We start from the raw sequence: 23,678 nt of genomic DNA, 5'->3' as shown, positions 1-23,678 counted from the left end.
ACATTGATTTACCACCCAATATATTGATCTATAAGACACAAATGATCAATAGGAAGACTCCAACTTTATTAACATGTTCATTTAGACCTGGACTAATCAATATTGTGCCGACATGATGACATTTTAACAACCAGCTATAAAATACATTTTACATCAGATGTGGGCAAACTACGGCCCGGGGGCCACATGCGGCCCGTTAAACGTTTTAATCCGGCCCGCCGAACTTGAAAAAAATTAAATGAATAAACCTTGTTAATGTTTCATTTGCTAAATACTGTGGTTTTTCAAAGACATATATATTGTTCTAATGTTTTTGTTCACTTTCATTTAAAATTAAATGTATTTTTTTTTGTCCGATGAGGTGAGATTACCAAAACACTCCATCCATCTGCTCCTGGTCCGGCCCCTCTGTCAAATTTTAGAATCCATTGTGGCCCGCCAATCAAAAGGTTTGCCCACCTCTGTTCTAAATCAAACCCATACATACTTTTGCACTTCAACCTTTGGCTTTTGTTGCATTTGCACACAGAGATTTAATCTCCCAAACTGTAAATCTTATTACCAGAATTTGGGACTGATTTTTATCTCTCTTCCACATCCGCTTGTGAAATAATTATCTCTGTGGTCCCTCTTGGATTGAGGGGGCATGAGAAATAATACAATCGCGTTTTTGTCCGCAGAGTAAGAACAGTAACGGTTTATCATTATCAACATTTCACTTAACCGTACATGAATCTGAGACAGACAGCACAGTTTTTTGCTCTCATAAGGTCTGTTGTTGTGACTGAGAAACCGTTTCCGAGGTGACGTGGTATGAGAAGCAAGGCATGCTGGGATGTTTTGAGGATTAAGGCAAAGTTTCTCTTGCAGATTGAATATGTGTAATCTTTAAACTAAACAACACTGGTTGGGATTAGGAGGTCTTTCATGACTGATGTGACATCTTGATAAGACATATAATGCCGTGATTAAACCTTGAAAGAGTATTTTAATTCTCCATGAAGGCTTATAAAGAAATTGGTCAAATATGACACATTTTTGCATGCCAACTAAATCTTGTGAGATTTACTGTGAAATCACTGAGCATCTCAAGGATTAATTCACTGTAACGCCATAAATTCCATTTATTTCCTTTGGATTTTGCTGTGAATCCACCACAACGGTAGCAGTGATAGCAAAGACGGAACTTGTTACGACAACCATAGAGCTGGAAATGGACATGTCCTAATTGCGCAGTAGAAAATGGATGAAGAAACCATAAGTGTCATATTTCTGTGGGTGTTAATGCTCTTTGTTTTTCAGATTGTTTTCAACTATAAGCACGGGATATCATTGAAGCGTTACTCCACAGTGCAGAAAAAGGCCAAACATCCAGCGTTACAACAGATGAACAAAGCGAACCCCACTGTGCTGATATTACTGTAATAATCATTGACGCAATAAAAATCTATCAACCAATGATTTAAAGTAAGAGACGGTCCCTACGGTGTTGTATGTGAAAGATTAAGGAATCATTATACCATGGCCTCCGCATAACCTCCATAAGTCAGGTTTGTGTCAATAACCTGGGCCTTAAAAATTGATAAGGGTGATCACCTCTCTCATGGTAAGACCATTTCGGAGCTGCACGGGTCCCTGTGAGGCGATTCTCATATATAAGTCATGGCGCACATTCAGGATGCGTCACTTTCAATATCGCTTGAGAACAATCATCTTGGCAGTGTTTGAGCGTGATCAACATATTGCTCATCAGAGAGCTGAGAGTGATGATTGAGAGAAACTATTAGGCTGAAATCATTCAAATAAAAGAGTACACACCTCGATACATTATTCGTATCTAAGTCTGAGTGTTCACATTGAGAGTCTGTCTCTCTATGTCTCTCTCGCTTTGGAAAAAAAAAAGTGAATTTCAAAATGTCTCTGTCTGTCTTTCTCGCTCTCCATCTTGCAATGAAAGATACATGACTTGGCTGTTCTGTCTGTCATGTGCAAATGTGGCAAAGCAGCAAAAAAAAATGCCAATTTGGAGAGTCCAGCTGAGTGCTGTTCAGAAATCTTTCCTGTTTGACACGCGCAAATGTCATCGAACTGAATTTATTCATGCAACATCACAGGCACATTCCTGTCCGGAGGCATGGAGACAATGGATGTTGAACTCCCCAGAGGGCGGTGACCTGGAGGACAGCTTCCCGCTTACCAGCTGGACTTCATGTCCACGCACACACAGGCGCACAGACACACACAAAGGAAAACACACAGGTAGCAGTCGGACATGCATGATCATCAGCAGCATCAATAGGCTAAATGTTGTCTCATATAAGGAATCGTCAGACATCACCAAGGACTAAGCACTGATTTTAAAACTGTAATCGCTGCAGTAGATGAAGAAGAACACTAATAAGTAACAGATAATTGTTCTGGTATCAGTTGTATGAATTTCTTAAGTCTTTGAATACACAATGGTCGTTGATGAAAAACACTGCAATTATGAATTTTGGTGATATGTTACACATTGTGATTGAAATTCACTAAACTCATGAAAAATAATCAGTATAAAAAATTAAACAAACCTCGGTAAAAATCAATATTTTGTTCTAATAATCACTGCACTATATATTATTATAAATACACAGTCTAGATGAACTAATAATGTCAGAATCTCCGCACTCATTTTGGACCATAAAGGAAATGCATTGCTGCCCCCTAGCGGTTTGCGAAAAACATATCCAGGAAATATTTAACTATCGTGTTATATCCTTCGTTAGGATTTTCCAAGAGAAAAAAAAAAATTAAAAAAAACAATGTAAAGAAAATGACTCCACATTGTTGAGCAAAAATTTACTTTGTTTTTTATTTGGTAGTTGAGTAATTGCTCAATCCAACTCTTTCTATATGTTTGTTATATGCCTTGTGTTGCCTGACCATATATCTTTTTTTGTTAAAATTTTAACAATAATTTAATATAAGTTGGTATTTGACCACTTAAGTGTATTTTTAAGAGAGAATATTTTGCTTTATTATTTAATATTGTTAACCATCTGTTTTCCCCATAATCACATCCAGCTGAACATTCAGGCAAAAAAAAAGAAAATTGAATTTTCTTTGTTTTGTTTTCTTCCACTTTCATGCTACTACATCTGCTCAGCCAATACAGAGTCCTTCACTCCAGCACCCAGGACAGCAAAAAGAAAAGAGGGTAGGAATGATCGGAGGTAAACAGCCACCCTGGGAATAGGATGGGACAGCACAACCTCCTTCCTCTTCCGGTTCACCGTTCTCATAATCTCATTGGCCAGGGTTGAAGGGCGCACTCCGTGGCTCAGCTGGTTGGCTACAACTAGTCAAACACATTAATATCCAAGTTGAATTCGAAATAATTAGGTGACACAATTTCATGTACAGATATCAACTCTGGAATAGTTTCTGGAATTATTCCAGTTCCTGTGGAGCCTCCAAAGTCAACTACTCCAAATTTGAATGCGCATTAATAAAATGATGTAAACAAGTCTTCTCATAACGTTGATTTGTTGTTTGATATCTGAAACAGATTTTACTTTAATTGATCTCAATTTCTGCATTCACATAACTGATATATTTTGGAGGTTCCGCTGAACATTTGTCACTCAATAACCTGCTTTTCTACTCACATTCAGCCAAACTGTTTGGTTTGGAGGCAGGCTTCTCGAGAGACGACGGAACAGAGGCGTCGATGAAAGTGTGACTGATGGTGCTCACGGTGATTCCATACTCCTCCACCTCAGCCCGGAGGCAGTCAAAGAAGGCCTGGACAGCATGCTTAGACGCGGCAACTGATTGGGGCGAAGACGGATACACTCATCCCATTGCAAATGCATATGGACGTACTTTTTCAGCATTTTCCCTCCTCTGATTAGTTGGTCAGAGCGCATATACACACCTATATTTGATAATCAGCTATTCTATGTGTGGCTGCAGCAGGTGGCATTTCCATTCAAATATCTAACCCCCTACCAAAAAATTACGTGAAATGTGGATGGGTGGGTGTTCATGTTCGTATCATGATATGTAAATCATCACGTGGAATGTGCGCCCCCTTGTGGAGAAATCTTCTATAGAGGAGCCGCAAAAACGCAGATGTGAATGGTCGTTCGTAAGGAATCATGGGAAATGTAGTTATTCATCTTATAGTCGAACATGTGCGCATAGTGCCTTGCGTTTTTTATGATGGAAGATGCCAAGATACGTGATTAATTGCCTCATAATTGTGTTCAACGGAATATTGCTGTAGTGTTTTTTAATTGACTCAATAAAGTAAAAAAAAAACGTTTTTTCAAATTAATTGACATCAGAAAAGTAAAACTATGACGATGGGGCAACAATTGTGCATCTCATCATAGGGTGCTATTCCAGCAAGGGCGGCTGTCATTTTTAGTAGAATTAATTGTTTAATTAAGAAGTAGATTAAGACCTGATGACCCGGGTACCAGTTGCACAAGCAATGCACACAATGTGCCACATAACTCGCAAACATTCCCATAAATTCTGTCATTATAAATTTATAACTCACAGGAACTTCTGAATGGGACTGCCAATCTGCCTTGGATGCTGTTGATCAAGATAATTTGTCCTGATCTTCTTGGAATCATGGTGGGAAGAATTCCTGCCACATTATTAATTAGAGATATGACCGATCAATGAGAATAGCTGCCATAAACATGAGAAGTTGTGTATTTTGTATTAATATACTCTCGGAACATTCACCTCACCTTTGGTCAAGGTGGTCGGGCCGAAGTAGTTGATGTCCATGATGTTTCTATCAAATTCCAGGGAAACACTCTGTACTGGAGCCTTGAGCTTCATGCTGCTGTTACAAATCAACACGTCCACACATCCATAACAGTCTACCACCTCAGTCATCACGTCTTCCATGCTCTCCATGTCACTAAAGTCCAGGATTACCAGTTTGGGAGCAAAGGTCTGTGAAGAGACACAATTTTATTAGTTGGTATACTGTATCTGACTAGTGTATTTGCTGCCAGCATTATGAAGCAATTATCTTTCATTTGAAGAAAAAATGTGGCAAAATATTAGTACACACATTATCAACACTGTGTAGATGCACAGGCTCTATTTTGTGAAACTCAAAACCTAAAACCTAGTAATGGGAAAACAGAGCTTCACAAAGCACCTGTGATATTTTGTACTCCTCTAGATGGTAGGTAGAATGTATTATTGCACATCTATTTTTTGGAGTGACTTCCCCTTTAAGTAATTATTTTATTTGTTAAACATTGTCATTTTTTATCTTGTACTATTTCGCATTTCGTTCCATGACCACTGTCTGTGAACAGTCTCGCTTACTAACATCTTTTGTGCTTTGTGTAGTCCCATGTAAAAGATACTGTATATAAAGGACAGCTTGCTGTCACAGAGATGTCCTGCCATTGTATTTTTCAGACTAGGAAGTGGTGATTGGGGGAAATGGGAACAGAATGGAGGCTCATGATGAAAACAAGGACACAACCTGTTTAGCTCACACCTAATGTTTATGTTGTGTCTGGCCTACTCCCTGAAGGTCACTTCATTCCACAAATGTCCATCCATTTATCCTTTCAGCGAGGAAGTTGGCCAAATCATAATCAAATCTATACTGTAGTGTGTTTGTCTCACCTCGCTGGGGTCAGCTTCATTTGTCAACGAGTCATACAAAGACTCCAATTTATCCCAGTTGGCTCCACAAAGGATGAGCCTGGCTCCGCCCTTATGGAAGAGATGAGCACATTCTGGGAAACAACAGACATTAACGTGAATGTTAACAGTCAATGGTTATGAGATGGTCAGGGTCAAGTAGCCAAAGCCAAAAGGCAGTTCCAAATATATTTATTGCTCTTAATGTGAGCTTTGTGTTTACGAAACTAATTGAAGCATTGTCTTGGAGATGGCAGTTAATGTATAAAATTAACAATCTATTGAAAATAGCATGTAGGATAATACTAAATCAAATTATATTTCTAATTGTGCATTTTAATTGTCTTAAAAATGTGTTATTCCTTCAAGCATGGGTGTCCGAACGTTTTTGATTAAGGGCCGCATAAAGAAATATGGAACATTGCACTTTGAAATTCATGACTTTAAATGTATTAAATATGCAAAAATCAATCAAATAAGCAATTCTAAATTGTTGATATTTTCTAATTAATTGGGTAATTTGCTACATAGTAGCTTTCTATTAAAGTTATATGGCAAATAGTTAAGGATTTTTTTTTAAAGATTTTGGAGTTGGCAACAGCCCTGTATCCCACCTGACTAGATCCGCCCCTGATTTGAACAGAAGCCGAATACAATCCCCACATTCAGACCCAAAACAAGAGCAACCTGTAAAAAAGATGACCATTATTATTGTTATATGTTCATGAATCAGACCTTGACACAAAGGAAGTGAACAAAACAAAAATTATCTTGAATCATCATAGTATATTGAGGAGTGATTGTTTTATTTTAGTCATAAATAGTATATTAGTATTGTTGGATATGTAGAAGAAATGAATTTTGAGAGATTATTTGACACCCTGCCCACCTTCACATTGATACTAGCCTTTTGACAAGTAATTTTTAGTATATGCTGCGGGCCACTAAAAATGGATGCCGGACCCCAAATGGCCCCTCAGCCGTAATTTGGACACCACTGCCTTTATGTAATAGATAAACATTCAAGGAAAGCTCTTAGGTTTCTTGCTCTAATAACTGATATCATTTACCATTTCCCAGACCAGACACGGCGTCTGTGATCACCACCACTTTGTTCCGCACTAAAGACTTGGCCATGTACTGCATGACCTCATTGTAGATGTAATATACCCCTGCCGCCATGACGATCAGCAGGGGCAATACCATCACTGAAGGGAAGACCATGTTCTGTAGAGGAAGGCAAGGGAAGCATTGTGAGAACAAAACAATAAGAACCTGATGACAGAACACTTCTGATCTAGTTTAGGTAGTGATGGGAAAACGAAGCGTCATGAAGCACCTGTGATATATTTTGATGACAGTTGAAGCACGTTCTAACATCCATCAAGAACATTCTCCATATTGGTGTAGCATGAGAATGCCATCTGCTAATTGTCTTTGGCATTGATTACATAAAACTATCTGGCTCATGAGAATGGTTATGATTTGTAAGGAGCCGTAATTCAAGATTATCAGTTACTACTTGGAAAGTCATTGGGTTATATTTGGGATCAAGTAAGTTTTTGATAGAAATTCAGAGAGATTTTGCATTTATGATATACATCAAGTAAGGTGGCCAGGCACAAAATACGTCGGGAAATAGCAGACTTTTGATAGTTGGAAAAGGCTTTACTGTACCACCCCCAATAAAGAAAAAATTACAGCTTGTTTGAGCTGTATGACACAACTTTGTTATTTGTCGCTCCGTATAGTTATTTTGTTTTTTATTTCCTTTGTTTCTAATAATGCTAAAAATATTAAATTGTATGCACAAGCTGGTAATATTAAAATAATTAATTACAACTCCATATTATTATATACACTTATATAATTGTTCCTCATGACCATTTTTACAACTTGAATTATTTGAATAGATGCGTTTTTCTTGTGTTTCTAAAAAATAAGAATACAAGTTTTCTTCCTTTTTTATTTATTTATTTTTAAACACGAGCCCTTTACAAGCAATAAACTTCTGTACACTTACTATTTAAAGTGTGTTAAAAGAGATGCTAAATATATTCTGAACAAGCTCCTGCCCGAGAATTCCTTGCCCTGTGCCACCACCTAAATACTGTCACTGGATATCTCAAACTCAAAATTATTTACGTCTTAATTTAGTTTAGAAATATTTTGATTTTTTTTTTAAATATGTATCCCAATGTAATATTAATGATGAACTCTGGCCATCCATATTTTGACTGCCTGATTGGATTCCTAATGAGTAAGGCAACTTCTGAAGCATATTTATAAGCGCTACAAATAACACAACACAACACACACACTCACACACCTGTAATCCTTGTTATTCTTGGTTCACTCACAGCACAGCGGAAGGAGCTAATCCGTCGGTAGGACTGGCTGCAGTTTTTCTTCCAGCTTTAGTTAGGTAACATTGGCCTTTCTCCTCCCTCTTCATCCATTCACGCTGCCCTGCTCGTCTTTCTGACCCGCTGGTGTCCAGTAGAGCCTGTTGCTTAGAATAGCCATGGCTGGTGTCAGCAATGAATACTCACATATGGTGCACAGTAGCTATCTAAAGTATGTTCGCTTGGCTGGGGAAGTGCGTTAGACTCCAGGGTGATTACTTCAAGAAGGAAAACTTTTAGTTTGTATTTAGCTGCCTTTTGTGACAGAAGCTCTGGAAGTTTTCTGACAGACTTTGAATGGTTAGAAATACATTTGGTGTTGTCATACATTGAACAGTTAATTACTATTAACTTTTGTGAATAAGAAATAGCAGAAGTGACTGTCATACCTACCTCTGTTTAGCACATAATTAATGGAATGATGTTTCTATTCACAAGGTAATACATTATACTATCACGTTTTCATTTTCTATGCAGTCTGCCCTTATAGGGTCCAGGTGACTTTGTGCATAAAGTGGTATACTGGACAACTGGTGGCCTGTAACCACACTCTGAGGAGCCCCTTTATTCATTTTCCAAAAATACATGTTATTTATTTTTTCTCACAAATCAAAATTCTGATAAACATTCCATATACATTTCCAGGTAAACTTAATAAGAAAAATCCAAAATATGAAAAAAAAATTTGGGTCAAGGAAAAGAAAATTCCTGAATATGTGAATCTGCGGGTGCCCAAAGTGCATATTTTTTTATGCGAGAGCCTTTTGCACTGGAAAAAAAGTGACAGTGTATGGTTAATTTGGTAAGGATCTTTTTTTACATGCATTGAATAATATACAATCAAAAACGATTTAAGAGCATGTATTTGCACGTATGCACACATTTTCTCCAGCTATCCCAGCTATCTTCGGGCAGTAGGCGGAGGACACCCTGAACTGGTTGTGTTTTTGGACTGTAGGAGGAAAACCAGTGTGTGTTCAATAAATCAAATAAATCCAAATAATATAATATAATATAATATAATATAATATAATATAATATAATATAATATAATATAATATAATATAATATAATATAATATAATATAATATAATATAATATAATATAATATAATATAATATAATATAATATAATATAATATAATATAATATAATATAATATAATATAATATAATATAATATAATATAATATAATATAATATAATATAATATAATATAATATAATATAATATAATATAATATAATATAATATAATATAATATAATATAATATAATATAATATAATATAATATAATATAATATAATATAATATAATATAATATAATATAATATAATATAATATAATATAATATAATATAATATAATATAATATAATATAATATAATATAATATAATATAATATGTTTCTTTCTGTATTTATATGATATTCTTCTTAATCACATTGACGATACTATGTTCTGTCTCTGGATGGCGACATTAAACAGATCTCGCGAGATTTCCTAGCATTCCAAGCTCTTGAGCCAAGTCGCTCCTCATCACCCACCTCGCTCGGTTTGGGAAAGAGGAAAATACTGTAAACTGACTGCAGCGCAGCTAGCCAAGCTAGTTATGGAAGCAAGCTTTAAACACTTATTTTACGACCACTGAGTGGCTGCATGGTACTCGCTCTGCATGCCGACTTTTTATCTTGGAGAGAAAAGGCAATTGGAGTCATTTGGTGTTTGAGAAAGTGTTTTTTTTAACAAGTGAAGACGCCGACAGGGACAGGATTTCTTTAGCATTAGCGTATCTGTGAGCAAGGAGGCTTGCTAATAGTTAGCCTGGGTGAACTTCGCATGGACCAACGCCTGCGACTGGGATAATAACCTGCTGTCTGACCGCAAGGCCTTTTTTTTTTTTTTTTTTTTAAATTTCACTTCTTCACATGGAAGTTAGGTGTCGCCTGTTGGACACTATCACGTCGAGGTTTGATGGTCGTACAAGTGTGCTAACTTTGTTTTTGCAGCTTACGCCATCACGTTATTGATTTGGAGACCCACTGGCGAGCTAACAGGATATTAGCCTCCTCTCGCTCGCATTGTGGTTCGGAGCCATTGACTGAGAAGCATTCATCACTGGTTGAGTGATGAGCAGGGTGGCTTGATGGCAGCTAATTATTTCTGGGGGGGGAATAAATTGGACATAAACAAGCAGAGAAAGATATAAGAACAAGTTATAGAAGAAGCAGAAGCCGGTTTTTGGTCATTGTTTTAGGAAAATGCATGGGAGCGTCGGGTCGTTTTCGAAGTTGGAGTAGAAGTGAGACAAGCAAACAGCAGGATTATAATTCCACTGCTGATTAAAGTCACCCAGAGAACATCGGGCGGAACGTCAATAAGGTGAAAGACGATGTCTACCGCTAAAGAAAATTCCTGCAGGAAATTCCAGGCGAACTTTTTCAACAAAAGCAAATGTCAGAACTGCTTCAAACCTCGCGAGTTGCATCTGTTGACGGATCAGGATTTAACACAGGTACGAATTATTTTAGGAAATGGTCACATTTTGTTGTTCCACATAATTATTATTACTTGAATAACTGTATGTTGTGCTCAGTGAAAACAATTTGCCCGCTATTGCCTTTAGCTGCTTTTCTAACCAATAATGGAAAATTACTGTTTACATATTGCAGCCATTGTTGAACCACTTAAATGTGTTGTTTATACTTAAAAGTATGTTCTCCCCCTGGTTTGTTGAAAATGCTTTCTAACAGTGTGTATTACAGAAACAAACATGAAGACAAACTGCACTGTCTGAATCTATGGTGCGATGGAAGACTTGCCAAATTAACTAATGTTTAATGTGTAAAATCAACTGTATATCATTTCTATTTCATCTGACATGTACAGACTTTGGTTGGTCTTTGTTGTATTATGCATTTGTTTTCAGTGTGCTTCCCTGGGCATGCCGTACTAATGATTGCCTTAACAAGATGATCAAGACTTGGTTGAAGGATGTGTAAAGATTTTAGTTGGTGCAGAACCGTCAGCAGTCAAGGCGTGTTTTGAGCTGCTCTTTCACTCTCTGATCATTAGTTTAGTCTCTGGTGTGTCCTGTAATTGATCCCAGATGATGAGACCGTACAGGATGGGCTCTTGAAGAAGCTTTAAGTGCCAAAAAGCAACGTCAGCATCCTCTTTTCTCTATGTCCAAATGTACAGGAGCAAACACAATTTATTGCTGGTTAGCATTTCACGTATCATGTGCTAATCACTTGTTAGAATCACAGTTTAAATCTCTTTGGTGACACTTGTGTGGACTTTTAAAGAGGCGGATTATTTACCTTTCAGTAGGATCCTTTGTAAATTGCATTAGAACATGTTTGGGGAACATCTTACATGTGTGCGTCCTATGTCTTGTCACAAGTAAATATTTTTGGACTCATATTAGCTCAGGGGCCACGTAGAGGAAAATCTATGACCAAGTGGGCTGGACCAGTAAAATCATGATTTATTACAAAAGCAATTTGTGTTAATATTACGCAGAGTATCGCTTTTTCGTGCTATCCTGATGTTACCAGTAGTTGAATGTGACATATTTAACACATTTATGTTTGATTTTAGGTAGTCGTGTTTTTTTCCCAATAAAACCACAACTTTTAAATAGTGATATCCAGGTCAATTCCATGTTCAACTTTCTCTGCTCATTTGAGCATTGTTTGTAACTATCAAGAGTTTTAAAAGAAAAGTTTACGGATTGACCGCCACATGGAATTTTACTATACATATTAAAATAGCTGAGGTTATGGTAAAAGTCTATTGAATTACATTTACAGATGTGTATCTTACTTGTGTACAACTAATCGGCTATTTGGCAAATTTGGGGCAGCTGTTTATTCAGTTGGGCTGTACTTAATTTTATACTTTACCAGATCTTCGCGGGGCGGATAAACCCATTTGTGGGCCTGATCCGACCCACGGGCTGTATGTTAGACATCCCTGATTTAGACTGTGACTGATTAGAAAGAAGATGACTATTATTAGTTCTTATATGCCCCCACTTGTCTAAACATAGTATTCTGACTTTGAAATAAAACAGTGGTGTGTGATGACAGAGCCTCTTTAAGAAATCCCCTTTGGAAGAGATAGCACACATGGAAAAGACATGTAAAAAGATGAGCACTGAATGAAAAGATGGTATCCAATATAAACACTGTCCGCCGGATTGCTGGAAGATAGGTTGACTGTCGGGGGATGGACTCTGGAGAAGTGCTTTTATTACAGTCTGAGTATTTTAAAATGAGTTATAATGCCTCAACGGATTCCACCTTTCTGTTTCCCTTTTCACTCTGTTACTTTTTTTTTTAAACTCGGCAGCCCTTGTTTGGTTGCACTTGTGGGATCAATCACAGCCAGGGTGAGGAGATGGGAGGCTGGACAGTGATGGAGAATGCTGTCTGGCTAAAGTTGACATGCATGTGGGAGAGGTGGCTGAAGGCCTGGAGGGATGCGATGGGATTAATTGAGTGGGAGATGGAGTCACATGGAGAGAAAAGAAGCGTGGGTTTGGGAAATGGGAGTAGAGGTTGTAGAAGCTGCTTTTTGACTCGGGTTGTAAAATATATAATCCCAAAATGTCTTGGATAGGCTGTGGCTTCCCTGTGACGCTGAACAGGCTAAGGAGTATGCAAAAGAATGGAAAAAATACTAGTATCAAAAGCGGAAATCAAATAGATGATTCCTAGTAAGAGGACTACAGTGTATAGTTGCATTGATTTTATGAGTCCATCGTCAGTCCAGTTGTTCTATTTCACCTGGCTAGCTGTTAAAATACCATGATCGCAGTAACCAGACCCTGAGTGAGCAAAGCACGCCCCTTCCATGATGTTCTCTCTGCCATGTTTCACAGGCAGGTGCTGTGCCATTTTTTTATGTATATTAGTGATAGACCAATATGCTTTTTTCAGGCCCGAGACGGATTAGTTTTAGTCATGGAGGCCGATAACCAAAATTTGAAGCCGATATTCATTTCTAGACAAAAAAGGGGGTGGAATTATGTCACAATTAAAAAAAATAAAACCCTGAAATTTGACTTTGTTTAATTGCCTTTAAATACATATTTATTAAATTACTAGTGGTGTTAGGGCGTTTTTTTTTTTAGATCTTAGAAAATAGACAACTTTGTTGTAGTAGACACACATTTATTAAAATTTTGGCAAAGTCTGTCACTATACCTTCCTCTGCTCATGGGACCGCTCCAGTAGTGCATCTGACTCGACGTAAAAAGCAAACGGGCAGCCGATTGGCTGCGCAAGTAACCAATTTGTGGGTGGGCCAATCTGCCTCTGCAGGCAGGGCCACGAGCACGACAGAGAGAGAGAGAGAAGTGTGCTGCAGCGGGCCAAAATAAACCAGCTTTTACTTTATCGGCCTTTAAATTAAAAAAAAACGAGCTGATACCGATAATCGGCCTGGTCGATAATCGGTCTATCACTAGCACACATGCCATTGTATGTTCCTCTTCAAAAATTCAACTAAACGTGGACTGATCCTTTCGTAACCTTTTCCAAATTTATTCAAGCGTTTATCTCCATAAAGTCTTGACCTCAACCTGATTAGGATGCTTCTGCATGACCTCAAGAGAGATTTTCACCCTAAACATCCCAGGAATTGTTTAAAAATTTACTATGTGCATTAGCAGGGGTGCAAAAGAAGAATCGCGATATAGCAGGCGTCACTGTGCTATAGAAGCCGATGTCAATAATTCTACGATTGTCTGCGATTCCAGAATACCCAGATGCTAGCTATAATCACTCATTGGTTTGTTGCGTATAAACAAGCTTAGACATGCAAGTGTGTAAAAGAAGAGGGTCCCTGCTTAGCTATTGCATGCCTGTCATGTACCATATGATTAATGAAAGCTCTGTGCAGAAATGTTTTACTTTCTGCTTGATATTCTTCAAATGTCTACTTGCACTGACTGACATACTGCTCAGTTATGCTGATGATTTAATCGAACACGGTGACACTCATGATGTAGGTGTTGGTCTTTTCAGCTTCAACTTTATGTTGCCCTTGCGTCTCCCATTGACGGTTAAACGCGTTGAACATATAATCACGGAAGAGAATTTTTGGGATGCCCCAGGTCTAGCATGTCATCAAATGAACAAGCTATGGCTTGATGAATGGTGAACCATTTCTGCCTACGGAACTGTTCAACGGATGAAAGATCTGTAGCGTACTAAGCTTGTAGGATAACGTAGGTGTTAATACTGTATGTCGTCAGATATACTGTAGCTCAGCAGACCACAAAAAACAAAATCTACGAAGTTCCAACTGACAGTTATTGGTCATTTCATGTGTACATATAGTGTGTGGTTCTTGTTTTATTTGTCGGTAGTTTCCAGAGAGTTTATTAGTTTGCACAAGCTATTGTTCTGGAATTTCTTGTCGTCATCATTTTTGCTAAAATTGGCTGACTGCTGACATCCCCACCCTGAAACAAAAATGGCCAATTGTAAACCATGAAGTGGTAATGAATGATTTGTATAGGACACATTTTATAATACAAATTTGTTGTATAATACTGACGACTAGAACTGGAATAGGTGCATCATTAGATTGAAGTCAAGTCAGGTCTGGGCCTTCAATTTAATTTCACTCTGACATATCCTTTCATACTTAGAGTTTATGGCAAGCATGTGGTTGACACGTAGCAGAAGGGGGCCATATTATAATTGATGTAAGATCAATCTTTTTTACCGTCTAAGATGTTTTTGGTGTGTAAAAATGCAGGTGGCGTTTTAAAAAGGGCTTTTTGAGCGAGGTTTACCGTAATTCACGCATCATTTGAACTATCGGATAAATTAAATCTGTGGTCAGACGAGTCCTAAAGTAGAATAACGAGCATATGGTGAGATGTATTTTGTTTATTTTGAGTACGCCACCAGTAAATGAATTCATCACGCTGGTTCTCGTTTGCCATGGTGAAACTGGAAAATGGAATATTTCATCAAACAGAGTTGACTTCACTAAAAGGCCTGCTGGTTTGTGTGGCTTCGACATGCAACGCAAAGGCAGATGCAACATCTGGAGCCCAAAAGGCTTCTCTCATATTTACAGTCTCTCCTTCTCCCATCCCCCTCAGCTTGCACGCTCTTACCAAGTTTTAATTATTACCTAAATGGCTGTTTTTTTTTTCTTTCCTCCCTCTCCTTCTTTTACAGGCTAAGCCGATTTATGGCGGCTGGTTGTGCTTGGCTCCTGAGGGAACTGACTTTGACAATCCTATGCAGCGATCGCGAGTAAGTGCATGTATTGTATTAGATACGGAAAGATATGGAAAGCCCTAGATTTTACGGAAATCAGAAGCAAATTAAAAAAAACTAAATCCAATAATGATTAATTCCAAAGTCAAACTGTCACCATCATGAAACTGTTGTTTCTGGCACAGGCATTTTTTTTATATTTATTTACTTTTTTTTTAACACAAAGTAACATTTAACAATTCTCAATGGTCATTTTTCGTGAATTTGGAGATTGACGTCCATTATTTCACCCTATGTGCACTAGCAATATAGCTCCTAGTGTTCTTTGGTTCTGAAGCCTCTCTTTGGCCAATTTTGCACTGCAGATGCATATTTTTTTTTGCCCACATTTGAAATGAATCCTGTTTTTTCACCCTCTTTATTTTATTTCCCCATGAAACGTGAGTAGTACAATTCCGATGTATCACAAATCCGAGTCAAATCTGGCTTTGCGTATTCATCATCTAATGCAATAAGTTTGAGTGATTTGTTTATATTCAGCTTCTTTGTACTGTATTCAAGTCTATAAAAGATCAGTCAAAAGATCAATGATGATTGATAAATCTATATGGATGAACCGAAAAATATATTGCCTAATAAATATATGTTTTAAAAATGTTAGTTTCATTGTATTTGTGTAAGAAATGTGTACTCGCCCAGTCAGGGTGTTAAAGTGTTGGTCAAGCCAACAAAAACTATCGAACAGATTTTTTTGTTGGAAAAGAGAAACGACAATCATGATCACTAGCAATAAGCTACTAGGGCTTGTCAAGTTAAAAACTCCTCCTGATCCAATCCAACTTGTATATTAGTAAGCCATTAACATCTATACTTATGTCAACATTTTGATAATGTTCCAATTTTTTTGCCCCCAACAGAAATGGCAACGGAGGTTTTTCGTATTATACGAACATGGTTGTCTGCGCTTTGCCCTGGATGAATCCGTAAGTATTAAAACACTCATCTCTGTTGAAGCGGTGGATGTCTGTGTTAAATATGGAGGAGCAGCTTCTTGATAGTCAGAGTAGGTCAAGTAGGGCAAAGGGACTGATGCTATTAAGTCACATTCGTGTGCCAGTGACAACAATAGTGCCTGCATGTTTCCACTGTGTTTCCAGTGACACCCATGCTGGTGTGCAATTGTGTTTTCCTCTCATTGTAACAATGATTCCAAAACTAGCAGCCTCATTGTCCTCTAGTCTTTTCATCTATTGCACAAAGCAGGAAAACTGGGTCAGGAAAATGGCTGCTTAGTGTTCTGGACCCCTAAGATAGGAACTCTCCAAAATCCTCAGAGCGCATATAACGGCACATTTAATGGTCTATTTGTCATCAGGCTCATCCGTGTTTGCCCAATGGCTTGGGTCTCCATTGGGGCCAGTTGTGATTTCGTTCACCGCACCCATCCACGCAGTATCTTTTAACATTTTTTAATGCTATGGTGTATTGCTCTTTATCAACTTTCATTACTTTTGTTCATCCCGTGAGGACAATTGGATTGTCACAGCAGCAATATTCGCAGTTACACCAATAAAATAGCAATCATCAAAGACAAAGATTTTTTTTTTAAAATGAAAGCAAGATTTGAGTGATACCAAGGAAAGATTTAGTATGATGTGCTTTTACATCCATCTTAGTCTGTAGTTTTAAATGTAGAAAAGGAAATCTGTGTTTGGTAAATTTTTTTTTTCTTTGTTGTAACAATGGCAACCGTTTACCACTGGCAAGCCTGTTAATGACCTTTTTAGCTGTCAATGGAAAAAGAAATCCCAAGCATATTACTCAGCGGAAGAAAAGAAACAGCAGCATTCTTCCAGTAGCAACGAGGGAAATCTAATGATAGATGGACTACAGATGGAAATTGCCTTTCTGCCATTATAAATCTGGTGCAAGCATCTTTTCATGCCTTCTGATATTGATTAATGTTCTGTATATACAAATTGTCCATAAAGTAAAAAGAAAAATCCACTCTATAAACGATATATCTTATAATAGATGTTTAATATCACCTCTATGAAATATATCGTCATTGGCTTTTGATTTTGTTTCCTTCAGGTGTTTTCTTACACTAAGGCTAGTTTGCCATCGCTTGTTTTACTCAAAGCCAGGTCGGAGGAGTGGCTTGCTTCCCTTGTCAGTGGTTTAAACATCTGTATCATAGAGATTAAAGGTCCGGGGTGTCGATGACATCACCTGTTATTTCTCAGCCAGTCGATAGCACCATGTGAACTGAAGCAACGACCTCTTTAAAAACTGGAGTCTTCTCCCAACCAATGCAAGGAACGATGCTCTCCTGATTAAAGCAGCATTCCTCTCCCATTGCCCTTATTTGGTAACCGTCGTGAGCCGACACAGTGAGCAAGAAAAAGGGAGTCGTAGCCCCTAAAAAAAACCCACAGAAGAAAACGTTAGATATCCTTCAGACCGAGACATTCCACACATGGCCTGCCACAGCAAGCAGCTCAGCTGATGCTACGGTGTTCATGTAACTGAAATGTTAAGAATACTGTAACTGCATCTTATTCGATAAATGATTTAGAATTCACAGAACGATGAACAGATAATGAGTGAGTGCACCAGATAAAAACTGGAGTCTTCTCTCCACTGCCTGATTTGGAAGACTCTTGAGACTTGAGACCTTTCAAGATTTCCTGCGGGATTTATCATTTATGGAAAGGATACACACTTAATTTTGAGGCGGGCTTTGTTACTTTTCTTACACAGTGTTATCACTATTTTTTTAACCTTTGAGTCTGGCTACAAGGATAGCAACTAAAAAAAAAACAACATATTGTGTAATTTCATCAACTTTATAATAGATTACTTCAGAAAATGGCTAGCGGAGAATTCTAATCCTGTTTTTTTTTTTCTTGCCGCACAAGTTGCCATTGCACCGTTTCCGTTTTCATAAGAATATTTTCATTCTGCAGACATTATCATTTTTATGTGACGTTCGCAACAACTACCAGAACGTTCCCCCACTTACTATGTTTTCTATGCTATGTTTGTGTTTCGACGTTGCAAATTATAAAACACATGTATTATTAATATCTGTGTATCTGTGGAATTATTTTGTTGCTTTGTAGACCTTAAAAGAAAATATGAGATACAGAAGAAAATGAAATCGCAATCCTTTCCTCCTCAATTCCGATCAGCTGAAACTAATCACATGGTTCGGATCAGGATATCCCTAAAAAAAATTGTTGCAAGTAACGGCATATTCCCGTAAATAAGTTGTTTTACCGTCTTTTTCTTTTGGTTGTCTTCCATGTTTTATTTTGGTTACTGCTGTGCTGACTTTTTTTTCCCCCCCGCCTAATGGCAAGTATTCCCCGCACGAATAAAACGTGACACTCAGTGAATAATTCATTCACATTTTTTTTTTTGCTTTGTTGATTAAAAATGTTGTGCATTGCCAACAAATATAGCTCATTTTGCTGCATTTATTGTTCATTCCTTGAAACAATTATGCCGAAATGCGGTTTACTGCTAGAGTGATCCTATCACAGGCACTGTCCATTTAGGCTTAACTAATTCAAAGATGCATATATCATTATTTTTTTTCCCATAGTTGATCAAAAAAAAGGGGTCAAATGACCATTCAGATTGTTTATTGTGGCTGCAATTTTCTGTGGCGTTGTGGTTGCTTTTAAATAATAAGCAATAAGTCACAACAACCATTGATCTTCTAGCAGCTTCTTCTACCTGCAAGTTTGTATCTACATCACTGTGTTTCATCTGTGAAAAGTGTGGAAATTAACCCCAAAATTGCAGAGCACGCTACGCAGATACACAATTAACTCTCTGTAGATGTAGATTTGGTTTTAGGACACTGAAAGGTTCCATACACTTGACAGCTACTGCTACTTATTTTCAGGCTTGACTTTTCATTTCAAGTGCAGGAAATTCTTCCATAGGGTCGGAGTTCTAAAGAGGCGGTGTGTAATTGCCATATTTGGCAGCCCCCCGGGGAGTTTCAGGCAGATCTTAATAAAGCTTGATCTGTGTTCAGTGGCCTTAAAAGGAGCTGAAAAGCGACCCAGCACCTGTTTTACATCTGTAGCAGCCATAACCCAACAAAGCCTGATAACAGACCCACAGGATTTAGTCTCACAGAAAGCTTTGTTGTGGTTTGGTGCTATCGTCAGAAATATTGCGTGTATTGCATTATCCTGCTCCACAAAAAACATAGATGTGTCAAAACAGCCCACCAGTTGGTTAACTGTACCTTCGTTGGCAAGTACTGGAGGCTTCCGTGCTGTAGAATTTTTAAAAACAGAACCAATGATCACACTCACAAAGCAGCTTTATTTTGGCATCCCATCTTTTTTTCCCCCCTCACTCTATTTGTGACGCAGTTGCAATGAATTGTGCAGTTTCCGTGGTAATCTGTTGATAAGAGCTACAAATGTGATCGGCCCTGACATCTGCTTGTGAAACTGAGAAGACTGATGAAAGATGTTTGCTGTGAAACATTCTGTGACACTGAAGCATGCTTTCTTTACCATGCTTATTTTTGTCTTCTCACTATTTCCATATTTGTTCATCGAGCTAGTTGTCATTCTTGTTGCTATAACAGTGACCATTTGCTTCTTCTCCTTCAGCCAAGTACATTGCCTCAGGGCACAGTGAACATGAACGTATGCACGGATGTCATCGATGCCGAACCCAAGACTGGCCAGAAGAACTCCTTGTGCATCATCACTCCAGAACAGGAGTACTTCATCAGAGGAGAGAATAAAGAAATCATTAATGGGTATGTTGTTTTTGTGTCTCTCCCGAGGGATGAGGTGTAAAGTCGCACTTGTCAATCTCCATTTAGGTGGACTGAACAACTGGTTGTGTATCCCCGCACCAATAAACAGAACCAGAAAAAGAAACGTAAGGTAGAGCCTGCGACCTCCCAGGTAGGGCTCCTCACCCTCTATGACGTTTTTTTTTTTTTTTTTTTTTTTTTTGGTAAATGACTTGGTGATACAGTTGGCGCTTTCATTTCCATAAAACATGTCTTGCTTTTATTTTACCCGCCACAACCACAGGAGCCAGGGCCGGCCAAAGTAGCAGTGACTGGCTCAGGTATCCCCGAGGCAGAGAAAGTTCCAGACTCCAGTTCCATCATCTGGCAGGAAGAGCTCAACCAAAGAGAGGCTGAAGGGGCTACAGTGTGGACCCCTGCTGAGCTGCCCTTAGGCTCGCCAGCGCCACACCCAACAGGCAAAAAGACCACCTTTTAAAACGTTGCATATGATAATTATGTCCACAAAAACGCATCAGTGTTGTTTGTTTAAGGGGTTTGTTACATGCTCAAAAATCACACTACTGACGTGCATTAATCATAATTTTATTTTATTTCAAATTTTTTTGTTGCCGACTGAAAACATTTGAGTTTGACATAAAAACCTGAATACGAGATGAGAATTGGTAACACGGTTAATTTGACACGCCTCCATTTAATTACATCAACAAAGCATTGGAACCTTCCTGATACTTGTATTGTATTTCATCTTTTCTTATAATATTAAAGAAGTATTGCCGCAGTTCACCAACAGTCACAGCATCGATGCAGTTCTCAGTTGTACTTTCTCTCTCACAACGTAAATATCACAGCGCCGGGCTTGACATTTTACAAACAGATAATACCTATTTGACTATTTTTGAGGATGCCCCCCTCAAAAAAAGTCTAAAGTGTAGAAAAAAATGGGGAGGATGAGATTTGCGAGAGTGTGCCATGACATTAAATGTAGGGGGTCAAAAAATGACGATCTCGCTAAGTTACTGTAGTCCGGACACTTATTTCCTGTTTCCTGTTTGCTTCTCAATGTGCCCGGATGTGCTCCCATCGGCAGGGGAGCTCTGCCGTCCGCTGCAAAACGCACAGCTGCAGCATCAGCGCATAAAGACGACTTGATGTTGGAGCTGTAATAGATTACTTTGACAGTCCAGTGGGACCCCCAATATTTGTCGGGATAGGGAAGATTTTTTTTTTCTGTTCGCAAAGAAAGTCTTGGAATTAATTACGCTTGTTCCTGACAGAAGTAATGTGGTAGTGGCAATGTTTCTTCATAGGTCTTTTCGCTTTCCCTATAAGAGCGATTTTAAGTCTGTCAACTTTATCATGTAGTGCGAAATTAACACGGCTTATCTAGACAATAGGACATTTATCTCAAGTTTGGCTCATCTGGCAACATTGGCTCTCCACAACTTGAACCTGTTTCAGTATACTTTGAAGTCAAACCTAATGTTTTCAGTCTTGTCAAAAGCTTTTGAATTGGCCTTACTGTTCCAAAGGGGAGTGTATTAAGAGCTCATAAAATTGCGGTTGCAATTGGAATAGAAATAGATGTGTTCTCTTCAATTGTTCCTCAAGAACATAGCTTTCACACCCCTACCGTGTTATGCCCTACCCTACCCTCTGAACATTTATTGCATACAGAGCATTCTGTTTTGTAAATATGGGCTTGAATTACAGAAGAAAGGTCATTATCTACAGCTTGTGGTTTTAAAACACACAACATTATGTCCTGGTAGATAGCATTGAGTCATAAATTACAATAAATACCCTCACTGGCAATCAAGTTGGCTTCAATACAGACAGCAGATATTTAAATGAGAAAATAGATGACTGTTTTACTGGTGACAAGATGTTAATTAATTTATTTGACTGTTTTGTAGGTGAATGTACATCTGTCAGACAGGGCTCTGATGCAGGCTCGGTGAATGGCGATGAAGTGGATCAGGGTAGCCTGGCCCTACACGGGTCTGTTCCGCAGCCATCCAGTGACCTCCTTTCCCCGACAGGCTCTTGTTCTAGCCTGGGTGGCGTACCCCGCTGCCTTTCCCCAGCTCCCAGTGACCCCTTCCCTTCTGGCAGCTCACTGCTGTCTAACGGCTCTCACATCAGTGGCTCGGTAAGCTCTCTGGACTCGGATGCCAGCGGCAGCACAGTGACCAGCACCGAGAGTCACCCGGCCAACCAGAGGGGGAACCACTCATACAGCCACCACGACACGCCTCGATCCAGAAGGCTGGAAGCAGAAGCGAGAAAGGCAGAGAAGAGGAGCCGGTTTAGGAGTCCCGACAGGCACGAGAGGGAGGCTGTTCTCAGCCCCGAGAGGAGGTCAGTGTCCTCTTCTTCCGTTGGCACATTTTCGACAGCAAAACCCGAGGCACTCGCCAGGAAGTGTGAACACCCACTCCCGTCTTTTTTTTCCATGGCAGTGTGCACCGAATATGTATCCTCTGTATAAACAGTAAGATGATTTCAAGTGATTGTGTTTTGGAACAATTTTCAGTCACAGTTTAGAACCAGGTAGGCTTTGCGGATTGTCAACATACCAAATAAGCATAAAACCCGTCTTACCACAAAATCGGAGTCTTGAGTTTTTGATAGCGGCTCCTAAGTCAATTGGACTAGTTACTATACATGGATGCACTGAAAGTACAGTCCTGTCCCAAAAGACAATAGAATTTTTTTGTCCCTACAAAATCTCCCACAAACGCTGTTCCTATGGTGGCAGAGTGTGTCAATGTCCTGTTATTGTTAGCTTAACTTTAAATGTGCTTCTGAATGACCATCAGTATCCTGACTTACTGGCTATTGATTCAATCATATAATAAGAAATAATGAAACTATTGGCTATGTGTCTTTTAAAATATACTGACTTTTCTATTTTAATTGTGGCTCAGTTGCATTTTTTTGAACAATCAAACCAATCGTATAGTGTACTATAATTTGTGTTTTTATTTGTGCTTTTGGTTGGCATTTTGGTTTCGTCAAGGTGTCTGGTAGAATCTATTATGGCAACCTATAACCTTTGTGGTGGAACGTTGGTGCATTGCGTGAAAAGTACAATGCAATTTGTTTTAGCAGTCATTAAGTGTTTTGGTTTTACTCCCTCAATGTCTTTACAATCAGTTTTAGTGTTTCATTTAACCTGAGATTGAATCATCTACTAGAATAGAATTGCCCACTTGCAGACGCTGAGCAAGGACTTAAAGCCTAGACGCATTATGGTTTACTTCAACAGGAATATAAATGACTAAATGGTTGTATCTTGTTCCCAACACTTGTACGTCTTTAATTTAGATCTCTATTACACGGGTTTCTCAGAATGTTTTTACAACCTTTTCTTTATCAGCAATTACGTCATTTACTGTAAGCATGGAATATAAATCCACATGTGTACTTTCCATTCAGCAATCTGCTTGGGGGCCCCCATACTGTTAGTGGAAAGGTTAGGAGACTCACACCCACTTAGACACATTACAGGCAAAAGTTTTTTAAACAAACCAAGAGGAGGGTCATCATTTTCCTCTCAGAGTCCG

General features: G+C 38.5%; 2 protein-coding genes across 3 annotated transcripts in view; one reads left to right on the top strand and one right to left on the bottom strand.

Annotated features, from left to right (window-relative positions):
* Window positions 1-2,252: 2,252 nt before the first annotated feature.
* On the bottom strand, window positions 2,253-8,188 carry dhrs7cb (dehydrogenase/reductase (SDR family) member 7Cb). The gene is made up of 7 exons (XM_088283915.1): window positions 7,997-8,188; window positions 6,738-6,894; window positions 5,650-5,762; window positions 4,746-4,956; window positions 4,547-4,639; window positions 3,648-3,809; window positions 2,253-3,337 (listed from the first exon to the last, which is right to left on the bottom strand). The coding sequence occupies exons 2-7, from the start codon at window positions 6,889-6,891 to the stop codon at window positions 3,132-3,134; spliced, it is 939 nt and encodes a 312-aa protein (XP_088140041.1). The 5' UTR covers window positions 6,892-6,894; window positions 7,997-8,188; the 3' UTR covers window positions 2,253-3,131.
* Window positions 8,189-9,594: 1,406 nt separating this feature from the next.
* Window positions 9,595-23,678, top strand: part of mpripb (myosin phosphatase Rho interacting protein b) — a 32,531-nt gene continuing 18,447 nt past the window's right edge. For both annotated transcript variants that reach the window (XM_088283914.1, XM_088283913.1), the window contains exons 1-7: window positions 9,595-10,582; window positions 15,273-15,350; window positions 16,232-16,297; window positions 19,958-20,109; window positions 20,176-20,260; window positions 20,393-20,567; window positions 22,026-22,470. In XM_088283914.1, the coding sequence (XP_088140040.1) occupies window positions 10,460-10,582; window positions 15,273-15,350; window positions 16,232-16,297; window positions 19,958-20,109; window positions 20,176-20,260; window positions 20,393-20,567; window positions 22,026-22,470 (1,124 nt within the window). In that variant the 5' untranslated portion in view covers window positions 9,595-10,459. The remainder of the gene's footprint in view (window positions 10,583-15,272; window positions 15,351-16,231; window positions 16,298-19,957; window positions 20,110-20,175; window positions 20,261-20,392; window positions 20,568-22,025; window positions 22,471-23,678) is intronic.

The sequence above is a fragment of the Idiotropiscis lumnitzeri genome, chromosome 20 (assembly GCF_059441095.1).
Source record: "Idiotropiscis lumnitzeri isolate Australia: NSW breed Sydney's pygmy pipehorse chromosome 20, RoL_Ilum_1.0, whole genome shotgun sequence".
NCBI classification, from domain to species: Eukaryota; Metazoa; Chordata; class Actinopteri; order Syngnathiformes; family Syngnathidae; genus Idiotropiscis; species Idiotropiscis lumnitzeri.
The sequence above is the reverse complement of the archived record's forward strand: the minus strand, read 5'-3'. Positions and strand labels throughout refer to the sequence as shown.